The sequence below is a fragment of the Podarcis cretensis genome (genome assembly GCF_951804945.1).
Source record: "Podarcis cretensis genome assembly, chromosome: 3".
Lineage (NCBI taxonomy): Eukaryota > Metazoa > Chordata > Lepidosauria > Squamata > Lacertidae > Podarcis > Podarcis cretensis.
This window is the reverse complement of record NC_137172.1, coordinates 119,346,161-119,358,739: the sequence shown is the minus strand read 5'-3', so window position 1 is coordinate 119,358,739 and position 12,579 is coordinate 119,346,161. Positions and strand designations below refer to the sequence as shown.

The following is a 12,579-nucleotide window of genomic DNA, read 5'->3' as shown; positions in this document are numbered from 1 at the left end:
CTCTGCTGAGGGTACTGAAAGAGTTCCCTGTCAGGGTTTCTGAATGTCTCATACATGCCTCATACAGCACCAACAAGCCGAGGGAAGAGGCTACTTCTGGGGAACATGAAGATTTCACAGTCCTTGAAGAGCTGCCATATTATTGGTGCAGCAAGGCTTATGTGTTCCTTTAAACACAGGGATGAGGAATCTGTGGCCCTCCAGAGATTGCTGGATTACAGCGTCCATCAACCCTGACCATTGGCCTTGCTGCTTGCCAGTGGCCAGTCCACCCATGAGGCAAGGTGAGGCACCTGCCTCAGAGGGCAGGATCCACAGGGGCAGCAGATCTGAGGTAGATATTTACTCCTCTCTCTTTGTTCCTGAAGTAGATCTTCATTCACCCCATCGTCCCTGGAGGGGAGAGGGGGCGCCATTGTGTGGTTCCCCGCAGGTACCTTTTTGGATGCTACGTCTTTTGCTTGCTAACCTTCTTGGATACGACTTCTTTAAAAAGAAGTAGTAAAAAGTAGTAACAGAAGAAGAAGTAGCCCATCTTCAGGTGGGCTGAAGATGCTCTTAAATTGATAAACAATTCCCTACTCAGCCATGAAACGCCTCCTCCTCTGGACGGGGGGGGGGGGTTGAATATGCTTTGTCAGCTTTTGGAGAAAGAGCAGGATTCAACCCAAACACATGGCTCTCATCCTTGCCCCATTCACGTATATTTGGACGCAAGTCCCCTTGATTGTGTCAGCCGCTGGGATTTGTTCTGAGGATCGCAATTCTAGGCGCAAGTATGGCAGGCAATCCTGTGTTGCGTTGCGTTGCGCAAGGAGCGCATTTGCACCCTTCTGGAGCCCACGAACCACGGGCACGCGCGTTCTCCTGCAGTCCTCACACCTTTCACACGCGATTTGTGAGTCCTCTTTTTTTTCCCTAGGGCTGCCCTTTAGGATTAAGCTGCGCTCTCCGCCTCTTAGCCCTTCGTGCGCCAGTGGGGGAAAGCAGATGCCCAGACAGTTTGGTGGCTCCATTTAGTAACGCCAAGATGCAATTATGCAAAAGACCTTGGTCGCGCAGCCTCCGCGGAGATCAAGTGACCACCGCGCAGGAATGCGCTGGCGCCCTGTCGCCGGTTCGGGGGCCGAGCTGGTGGGGGAAAGAGGCGCCTCGGGGCCATTTGTTGGCCATTGGTTTTATACGCGCTCTGCTGAAGGATCGCGCACGGTGCACCCCCTCCAGCCCAGCCCTTTCTCCTCCTTTGGATCCTCTTTCACACCCTGACACATGTCCCTTTTCTCTCTGCTCCCTACCCCCCCACACCCCTCCCCTCGTACCCAGCTAAGCCTTTCAGGTGGAGGCTGAATTAGCAGCCGGAGGGAGGCGAGACTGATGCCTTTTTGTCGCTGCGCTTCGGCGCTGGCTCTGCGAGTGACCCTCTCCTCTCACTCCACCCGGTGCCTCTGAAATTAGCTGCCTCCCCTTCTGGACTGGGGTCTGGAGACTCCGGGGAGGCAGCTGCTGGCGGTACCTGCGAGATAGAATCTCGTTTCCCCTCGCATTTTTTTTTTCCCCACCCGCCTCTAATCCCATTAGCACACCTGAAATAATAGCCTCGGTGGGTGACAAAACGCCGCCTCTTTTTTCCCTTGGTTTTGCCGCTTAGCGGAATAAAAGAGAGGGTTTCTCATTTGGGCTGCCTGGGTGTTTTGTCTTGTTTTTCTATGCAGAGGGGAGGGCTCGCGCAGCGGATCAAAAGCCTTGGCACCGAGCACCCTTTTTTTGGAAGGAAAGTGGCACTGAAATCGCTGCTGCTTCCACGCAGCGGTGTTTCCTATTGATATGTAAAGGGGGGAGATGGGTGGGAATCCTGCCAGCAGCTCTTCTGCCTTTGCATAGTAGAATCCAAAATCTTCTTTGCCCTTAATTACACACACACACACACACACACACACACACACACACACATATGCACAACATATGCACATATATACCACATCAGTCTTAGGCAGCTGATTTCAGAGTAACATATCTCAGGAGATGTGCTTAGATGACCTCAGCTTTGTATCCTCATCTTAAACATGTTTACTCAGAAGTAAGTCTCCCACTGAGTTCAGGACTTAATTGCATGCTATATATTTAATGATTATTTGCTTCAGTCAACATCACTTTGACCTGCTTTCCTACTGATTGCTAAAGAGAGTTCTATACAGAAGCATAAAGACCAATTTATATAATATGAATCCCTTTTCCCCTTAGTTTTTAAAAGTGGTTAAGGAACATTACATTTTAGAAGGTTTTGGGAAAGTCCCCTCCCCTGAATTATTATAATATACCAACAAATAGGAATTCATTGAGCTTTTCTTTTTTAGGTCATATCTGGCACATATCAAAGACATCTGAAACTGCTGCTTAAATTTAAGGAAGATTTTTCACCCTCTTTTGTGCATGAGAAATCGATGGGGCTAACTCCTGTGCTACATAGGAAATAATATAATTGTGAACATTATTTTAATCCCTCCTTCAATACATTAATTTAAGTCATACTGTTCTATACCAAAACCAACCACATTACAGTATAGGAGGATATTTATGGTGCATGATGTTCCAAAATTCACTCAAGCTATGGGAAATTTTTTTTCATATAAAAATGTTTTTGATGTACACTGCCAAGAGCCATGGGCTGGTGTTTTATTTTGATGCAATAGAGAGCCTCCATTTAAAAAAACAACCTTTGCGTTGTTTTTCTTCTTCGTCATCAGATGAGTCTCTGCAAAAGCACTCGGTATGTCTGCAGCCCCTTTTCACCTCTGATTTACTAAGGAAAACATTTCTTGCTTGTAAGAGCCCACTTAAAAGACTCAGTCCTCCAGCCTCTTCGCCGGCAGCGTCCGAAGGTGCAGCGCCACCAAACAGCGCCCACAGGCGCTCCTCATGACCAAACTGAAACTATACCTCTCTACTCAAAAGTAAGTTCCATTGTTCTCAATGGAGCTTGCTCCCAGGTGTATTAGGACTGCAGCCTTTCAACCGAACACGTTTTCATCCCTCTTAACCTGATAAGACAACTTTATTTCTCTCCCACACGAAACCACAAACAGTAGTTTACTTTCCCAGCGCCTCTACCGTCTTATAATAATTTGCTTCAAACCCAAATTATATCTAGTTTTTTTACTTCAGCTAATTTACTGCGCGACTAACATTTTTATAGACTGGGTTAAGAGGCGATCTCTAACGCTTGCCATTGAAACACTTCTAGCAATAAAGTATTCGCTTATTTAATTCATTAAAACTATGCTTCTTTTCCTTTATTCGCCTTTCTTTGCCTTAAAGTTTCGCGCACAAACTCAAACAGCAGCGGCACATTAATAAACTTTATTGTTACAGTGAATTAATTCCTGGCACAGTATTGTTAGGTACGGCAACTTATTGAGTACCAAGAATGTAACTTGGTCAACTCCGAAATGTGAAATTTGCCGTGTCCCGTCCCACTCCACGCACTCATATATTCTGGCTGAGAGATCACTTTTATCCCAAACGAAAGTTTTCTTGACAGTGTGGCTGTAGTTTTTCCAACGTCCAGTAGACGGCATAAACGTTCAAGCCTTCAAATACCAGGCGACCGAGCAGGTTTTGTTTTAAATAATTAAGCAAGCTGACTTTTTTTACTCAGCGAGTGTTTCGGTTGCTTTTGTTTTTGTATGAAGCAAGTAGTATATTCACATAAATTACGATGGCCATATTTTTTGTAAAAAGAGGCAGACTCGAAATCAGGTGACAAAACCTACCCATATTCATAACTCGAATTAAATATAAGCAAATTATCCCACAGCCCTTACCCCAAACCTGCTGAAGAGCATCGTATAAAGGACTGATTTATAGATCTTTAGTATTACAACTATAGTATGTACACCTGAAATTCTTTTGAGGCGTTTTCTGTAGTTTGGGAGAACTAAACTCCTGTATCTGAAATTTAAATCAAAACAACAAGCTCAATGTTCAAATGATTTTCCACTGCACGCCAACAAGTTACAGCAGCTCTTTCGGAACTATAACCGTGAAGTGACTGGGAAGAGTTTGTGTGTGTTTTAGATGCATAAACCAGGCAAACTTATGTCTAGACCTCCCCTCCACTTTCTTGTTCTGTGCAACTCCGCAACTTCACACGTTTAAGTTTCTGAAAGGCTTCCATTTTGACTTCACGCCACGCTCCTTGCTCACGTAGGAGTTTTTCGTGACAAAAGTCGAAGGTAGTAACTCATTTCCCAGTTCATTTTAGTTTTTAACAAATTTATAGCGGTGTTTAGAAAGTTTTAAGGCAACCGTAAATTTTATTAGGAATATTTTATTAAGCCCTCCATTTAATTAATAAAAGACCTCTATAACTCTGAAAATGTCAGAGCTGGTAATTATGTTAAACAGTCTAGCTGCCTTTCTCTCCCTCTCCTTCTCCCCCCCCCCAAAGAGATTCAGGCATTTTAAAGACTTGAAAAGAAAAAGCCACTATGCAAAGTCCTGCTTTCTCCTCCTCCTCCTCCTTCTCCTCTTCCTCCTTCTTCTTCACCTCTTTCTTTTTTTTCTTTTCTGCAGAATGCGTTTTAGGCCTCTCATTCTCCATCCAGACTGTTTACTGAATACAGTGACTTGGCTATTTTGTCTTTGCCTGTCCCGGTAGTACAACCTGACCTCTGGTTGACTCCTGAACTGGACCAGGCGCCCTTTGTTTTCAGAAGTCAGAATCCAGTAAACAAATCTTCTCCAACTCCAAGCGCCCCAGTCCATGGCTCGCACATGGCCACTTGATTCATCTTCACTTAATCCCCCCCTCAGTTAACCTCCTTTTATTATCACCTTCTCAGGTTTTGCCCTTTAATGGATCTTTAAATAGTTTTCTTTTTCGCTCGCTCACAGACATTCATTAAGCGTTTGACTTCTTTTTGCTTTTTGGTAAGGTCACTCCGATCACTTCAAACTCTTATCTGCAGCATTCCTTCATTATCTCTGCCACATTTAAAATCTGTTTTCTTTTGTTTGTTTTTCCTTATATCATGCCCTAAAACCTAAATACTGATGGATGAGGGGTGACCAGGGAGGAAAAACACACTTGTGCTGCTGGTGTTAGTATAATGACATCAGGCTAGTGTGTAACAACAGCCTGTAAAGTTTGTTTGTTTTGGTGAATATTTAGTAATGTATGATGTCATGGATCGTCATATTAAAACTAGAGAGGTACTCGGGAAGTTGGAAGGCAAGAACTTTCTGTTTAAAGTCGTAGGCGCAAGAGACTGGTAGTTTACACTAGTGTAATCCGTCGGAAATAAATGTGTCTACTCCAGAATAAATGGTTAATAATTTACGCCCTATCTGGGGTACACGTCTCATTCTTTTTCTTAAACTTGACATTTTAGGCAGTGTTACTTGAGAGCGAGTCCCAGTGAACTCATCAGGATTTACGTCCGAGTAAACACGCATGAAATCGGGCTGCCCAAAGTTCTGTTAAAAGTATGTGCCCTGTTTTTAGAAATTACTATAGAAAAGTCTACCCTGACCCTGAAACATCTTGGTGTGATTCGCCATTGAAACTTTTGAGAACTTTGCTTCTCGTTCGTATGCGAGGCCTGCAGAGGTGTAGAGAGCCAGAATATAACCTCTGAGGAACTGAAACCAAATGGGCCGAACAGTCATCACTGAACGCTCACAGAAGCTGTGCTCGAAACACAAGCGCAGCACGTCTTTCTAAAAGCAGTAGTGTCTTGGAAAGAAAACAGTAAAAGTTGTAGCCAGTTTTCGGGGGGGGGGGTTAGTTTTTTTTTAAGCTCGCTGCTCCCTTTTCGTCCCCTTTGCAGAGTTTTCTAAAAGAGTAAAGAGGCGACAGCAGCGAGACTGTATATTTCAGAGTCCTAGCACCGATAGGAAGTCAGTAATACAGTGAATTCAGATCCCAGGTTTTGGGTTGAATCGGGTCAGTGCTGGGGGGCGGGCGGGCGGCGGTTATAGTTGCATTTCCTAAAAAGGCCATCTAGTAGTCAAAAGCACAAAACCCAGGGCTGCCTCGGACAGTTTACGGAGATAGTGAGGAACTGTGCGTTTACTTTTTCCTTTTAATAGATGATTAATTGCCGCCCGCTTAGTCTTTTTATGACCAGTATATTGCAACTCGATACGGCCACGGTGCAATTTCTCACAGCAAGTTCCCGCTGTAATAACTGTTTGCTAATTGTTAAAAAAAAACCCCAACCCTTATCCAGAAGGAGCTTTGCGCAAACAATTTGTACTACTGTAATTACACTGTAAAAGTGTTTCAGCCTCGATTGGGCTGAATTAATCTCAGAAAGGCCTGGGAATGACACTGGGTACAAGATGAATAGCTCCCTTCCTTTCCCTTTCTCCCAGACCCACCCCCTTCTAAAGAAGCATTGCATGGCTAGGAATGCTTTCCTAACAGAAACTTGGGAAGCCAGGGGGTCTCGCTTCTGTTATAGAGAAGCGCACAGGAAAGTGAGAGGTCCTGGCCCAACTGGGGTTTAAAGTGGGCAAAATTGCCTTACCTGGGAAGCTTTAATTTTTCCTCCAGCCCCCGCCGCTGGTGCGTAAGGCTGAGGTATCTCACCGCGAGGTGGTGAGCCCAAAAATTGTGCGTTTGTGTGTGTGTGTTTGGAGTTTGTTTCTGAAAGTAGTTTGAAACCTCCTAACACATGTACCAGGGGAACAATATTTGCTAGCATGCAGCAGATTGCTCGTTCTCTCTTTCCTTTCTATGTTTTTTTCTTAAATAGAAGAATGCTTCTCCCCTCAGGTGAACCCGGTTCTTGGAAATATGAGCGTGGAGCGATTACTCCGCCACTCTTCGGCCACAGCCATAAGGCTGCTTGGATACTTGGTGTGACTGCACGGCAGTTGGATTTTGCGCTTTATTCCCCCACTCGTTGGACTGGTGTGATAGATGTCAGGCCTTCCTTTTCTTTCCCTTAATACTCAACTTTTTATTATCTCCATCAGCCACCAACAGGTATTCGTCTCTAAAGAACAGGGGCCGGAAAAATAACAGACCATTGTACGGGGAATTGTGGAAAAAGAGACCCCTTATTATTGTGAATCTTCGCCTTCAACTCCCAGAAGCGTCTGTGCGCCGTCCCATTTCTGTTTGAAAAAGCAAATTTAAATCAAACCCTCCCGTCCTTTAGAAATACATGTTTTGTGGCCCAAAAAACCATAATAGCAACACGCAGGAGACAGAAAGCGAGGCTGTGCTGTTGGAAGCAGCAGCAAAATATTTCTGTTAACGTTTCACTTAAGTGTCTTCTTTGGCCCGAACCAAACCTTATGTGATTTATTTCTGTTGAAATATATTGGTAGAGCATGTGAGAAGAAAACCATAACATTGCCACGGTGCTAGATCAGAGTGGACAGAAATTCTTCATTCGAGGAATGAATTGGAACAACAATAACAAACTTTTTTTTTTTAATCTGGAACACTTCATGATACCTCTGCTGCCTATAAAAGGTACCAAACTGCAGCTTTTGCTGTCACGTGTGAACAGGATGCTGCGCTCAGGAAGACGCCTGGAGATGCGATCCCCGATCCACCTCACCTCTTGCCTTTCTGGAATCACTCGGTGCAGGGGGAAGACATCTGCGTGAGCCGACCAAGAAAAAACATTATACCCAGACAAAGTGACAGAAGTGTAAACCAGCTCCCAAAGCCCACTCCAAAACAGAAGAGAGAGCACTGGATCTCACATGTTACCCCTTTTTAAAGAGTCAAACCAAGAAAAACCAAGATAAAGCCTTTTTCCACCCGCCCGCTCTGTTTAATAGTAGCAGCGGTCGTCTTCCCCTTTTGGGTTAAATCCCAACCCAGGGCAAGGCAAATGAGCAACCTTTCTGAACTTATCAACTTCGGTTCTCTGTGAAGTGGCTTTTGGGGGAGGAGGCGCTCCCCGCAGATCGAAGCTCCCTGCTGATCGATTATTTGATAATTGATTTCTCCCAAAAAACCAATCCATGCCTGGCTTTTCGAGAAAAGGTCCTGATTGGATTACAGCTGCTCCACTGCTGCCTGCGGCGGGGGAGATTCCCCATTCTATGAGTTTTTCAAAAGGAATGGAGGGGAGTCGGTGGGGGCGGGGAAACCCTGCCTGGCGGAGATCTCGGCTCTGGGGCGGGGGGAAAGATGTAGCAGTTTGGAGACAACTCCTGGCGCAAACGCCTCGCCTCGGACGGCGGAGGTGCAATTCCAGCAAAGCAGGCTGGTTTGCTCCCCTAACAGGGCTTTCTTCTCCCTTAACTCCGCTTCCTTTTGTATTGGCTTGCGAGAGGGAGAGAGAAAGGGGGACGCGTAAAAGTCCTGCAATTCCAAGGCGCCAAGCAGTGGCTCGCTTTTACAGAGCGAAGAGTAAATAGAAATTAATCACTTTATTTCTAGACAAAGGAAATGGCCACTAGCCTCGGAGGTTGCTAACAGTGTAGTGAGGAGGGGTCGCTGCTGCATGTGCCCTAGATGTGACACGGGGGCGGGGAGTGGGCGATCTGGTGCACCAGACACAGCCCCCCTCCTCTATCTCGTGTGTGCGGGGTGTGTGGGTGGGTGGGTGAGAGAGATGTCTTCAGAACTGACCTCGGTCCCATTTGATAAACCTAAGCAGAACCGCAGTCACAGAAGCAGATTCACTACAAGAAAGAAAGAAAGAAAGAAAGAAAGAGGGAGGCAGAGGAGAAGAAGATAGAGAAATTCCGTGCAAAAGAAAACACACACACACACAACCTTCAACGCCACGTTGGGGTGTGTTTAAAGAGAAACCACCCAACGCCAGAAAGCCCATTTTCTCTTGACTTTCGCCCCTGTTAGTGATTCAGAAGGTAGCAAAGGAGAAGCTGGAAGTGAGGGGAGGGGGTAGTCTTCGGACGAGCAGGAGGAACCGCGCTCCAAGGCAAGCCTCCCAAACATTCGTGAATCTTTTCAAACATCAGGCAAGGTCTGCCACTTGAGGCTTAAAGGGAGGTTGTTTTAATGCACGTGTTAATAGGTGTCCTCGTTTTAACTTTTGCTGAGAAAACGTAGAGGAGGCGGCATCTTTCCAGCATGCATTTATGTTGAGCAGGACTCCAGAGAAGTCCTCCATCCTCCAGTTAACTTTTTCATTTCCACGAGGACGCTGTGCCAGGACCCCAGGAGGAAAGTACTGCGAAGGCCTAGTGGAAAATGCATTGCAGACTGGACCCAAGACCAAAGAAACAAAAATAGAAAAAACAACACCCCCCCAAACCAAACCGCAGGGAAAACTTCTTACACTTTTTTTTTTTAAAAAAGACGCGGCCTTCCCGGTCCCTGATGTTTCCCATCTTCCTCCCCAAGTGACAGAGTGGATCTTCTGTACGCCTTGGTTCCCATTCTCCTCGCACCCACCCCAGCACACGAAGTTGCTCCCCCCCCCCTTTAAACTGCACCGCGAAGGACTGGCCTTCAAGCTGACCCTTTTCTTTTCCCTCCTGTCTATTATGCAGTACGACGATTTACCCCATTACGGTGGGATGGATGGAGTGGGGATCCCGAGCACCATGTACGGGGACCCCCATGCCGCCAGATCCATGCAGCCCGTCCACCACATGAATCACGGTCCTCCGCTTCACTCCCATCAATACCCGCACACAGCTCACACCAACGCCATGCCCCCAAGCATGGGCTCCTCCGTCAATGACGCTTTAAAGAGAGATAAAGATGCCATTTATGGGTAGGTACAGCTAGCATCAGGTTCATTAGCTTAAGACGTGCTCGTTCCCCGTTCTTCCCCTCCCTGAAGAAAGCCACCGTTTACTCGAGACCGTAGGTAAATAATCCGGGGCAGCCGAGGCTTTGCATGGGGAGGACGGAGCAGGGGGGGCGGCGGGTTGATTTCAGTGCCTCTCCTTGCCAATCGATCTCGGATGGACAAATAAACACCCTCTCTGAGCGAGATTTTGAAGGATAAATGCAAAGAGGTTGAGCCACTTTACACTATCATTCTAAACACCGCAACACACCTCGCCTAAACCCATGACTTGTTATAGGTAGAGAGGGAAAGAAGGAATGAAGATAGAGAGAAAGAAACTGTGGTGGCAGTAGACATAAAAACAGAGGGAGCTGATTGCAAGTAAAATCTTTTCAGGAATAGTTGAGAAATAATGAATATTTCCTTTGCCCTCCCCCTTCTACGTTAAAGTAAAACGTTTTAAAATCTAACAAACCTTTAAATAATGTTTCATTTTAAATGAGAACTTCAAGGCTGACTGCAAAGTTGCAATCCCACGTCTCTCTATAGCATTTGAAGCCTCTCCAACGTGGGAACCTTAAAAGTAGGGGTTTTTTTGGTGGGGGAGCTTGATCTGTCTCACAAATATGATTTAAAAGGAATGATCACCAATTCAGTTTCAATTCGGAGTGTGAAGGACAAGGTGTAAAATAAAGGAGGACATAACGTTGCTGTGGCAAAATGTTTAAAACGTGAGATTTCATCAATCCCACAAGGTAATTTATTATAGTGCAGTAACCAGGCAGTGTGTGAGAGTGAGAGAGCGAAAGAGGGATTGGAAAGGGATAGTCTAGGCCAACTGGAGAGGAAGGGCTGGTGTCACACATTTTAGCGGTTAGAGATGGGTGACTTTTAAGGGGACGTGTCCCCCCACCCTACCCTCCACGCCTGCACCCCACCGGTTCCAAGCCTGGTTGGCAATTTAGCTGAGCTGCGTAAATTCGCAGCCCACTCCAAATTATAAATAAAAACAGATTCCCCACTCCACCTTAGTGTACATGGGACTCCATTCGGTCTCCCCCACAACTAAACCTACAAAAGAAGATTTTTTGCGGGGGGGGGGGGAGAGATATTTCAAAATGGCAACTAGACCCGAGGTTGGTTTGAACTTTAGCTAACGTTAACAAGCTCTCTGACCAAGTTTGCTTCAAAACGGCCATCCTGGAGATCTCTATGGCTCAGGCCCTTGGGATCCAAGTCTGGAGAGTAGCAAAGTGAGCAGTGATTGGAGAAGTGGGTGTAAAAAACCGGGGTGGGGGGGTGGGGTGCCGGTGGCTGAGGAGACCTGCTGTTGTAAACTTCATTTTGGGCGCTCCTTTTGCATTTGCTCTAATTGCTGTGTCGTCTTGTGTGTTGCTTTGGTGACTCTTGTATTTTTCTTTCAGACACCCCCTCTTCCCCTCTTAGCACTGATTTTTGAGAAATGTGAATTAGCGACATGCACTCCCCGGGAACCCGGGGTGGCGGGCGGCGATGTTTGCTCCTCAGAGTCTTTCAACGAAGACATAGCAGTGTTTGCCAAACAGGTCAGAAAACAAGTCTCAATGCAAATCTCTTGCACTTTCCCTCCTGTACTGTTCCAAATGTCTGATGATGACGAGAGTAATAGCAGCAGCAGCAGCAGCAGTAGTAGTAATAGCACTAATAAAGTGACAAAGCTAGAATGCATTGGAACTGTTATCCCTTGTCACACACGCCCCCTCCCCGGAATGGATCGCAAGCCTCTGGCCTCAGGTTCCTCCCCACATTGACTTGGGGGCGAGCCTCGGAGGTTTTGTGCCCTCTGCCCGCCACCTTGCAAAGGAGCCTGCTTCAGGCTTTTGGACCAAGGCGCAGCTGACGCTCGAAAGCCTCTGCTTGGCGTGGCGAAAGTACTGCTGGCTTCAGCCCCCGAAAGTATTCCCGGTGCCTGCGCTTCGCTTCCCTAAGCGGGTGCCTTCCTAATCCAGCACTCGGGGGCTTTGCATGAAAGATGGGACCCCACGGGTGCTGTGTTCAGGAAGAATCCTAGCGATGCGACCCCCTATCCACTCCCCCTCTTGCTTTTGTGGAACCTCTCAGTGCAGAGAAGGGAGCGAGCCCCCTCTGCATGCCAACCAGGAAAAAGAAGCATATTTCCCAGGGATATGGACAGACGTGAAGACGAGTTCACATAGACATAGCCTACCTCCAAAACAGAATAGAAAGCAGCATTTCATAGCTTTAAAAGCCCAACCGAAAGCCCCCCCCTCTCTTTTCTCCTTGCACGAAGGGTGGGCTACACTTTCTATTATTACTATTTTGGATTAAATCATAACACAGGGCAAGGGATCACTTTCTAAACTGATCAACTTCGGTTCTGCGTAAAAGAAGCCGAAGTGGCTTTTTGGAGAGGAGGCGCTCCCAGCAGATCGAAGCTCCCTGCTGATCGATTATTTGATAATTGATTTCCCCCTCAACCAATGCACGCCCGGCTTTGGAAAAGACGATCCTGATTGGACTACAGCTCCTCCACTGCTGCCTTCTGAGATTTGGGTGAGCTCATTCTCTATCCTACGGCGGGGAGATTCCCCCCCCCTTTCTGTAGGGTTTTCGGAGCTTGGGAAGGGAATGGAGGGGAGTCGGTGGGGCGGGAAACCCTGCCTGGCGGAGATCTCGGCTCTGGGGGGAAAAGATGTAGCAGTTTGGAGACAACTCCTGGCGCAAACGCCTCGCCTCGGACGGCGAAGGTGCAATTCCAGCAAAGCAGGCTGGTTTGCTCCCCTAACAGGGCTTTCTTCTCCCTTAACTCCGCTTCCTTTTGTATTGGCTTGCGAGAGGGAGAGAGAAA

At 46.8% G+C, this 12,579-nt stretch overlaps 1 protein-coding gene across 1 annotated transcript in view; it reads left to right on the top strand.

Moving 5' to 3' along the window:
- Nucleotides 1-9,024: 9,024 nt before the first annotated feature.
- The window catches only part of LOC307213496 (uncharacterized protein), a gene marked incomplete at its 3' end in the record, with an annotated part of 4,662 nt that continues 1,107 nt past the window's right edge, over nucleotides 9,025-12,579 (top strand). The window contains 4 exon segments of the mRNA XM_079971415.1: nucleotides 9,025-9,713; nucleotides 11,156-11,169; nucleotides 11,172-11,296; nucleotides 12,120-12,284. Of these exon segments, the coding sequence (XP_079827541.1) occupies nucleotides 9,073-9,713; nucleotides 11,156-11,169; nucleotides 11,172-11,296; nucleotides 12,120-12,284 (945 nt within the window). The 5' untranslated portion in view covers nucleotides 9,025-9,072.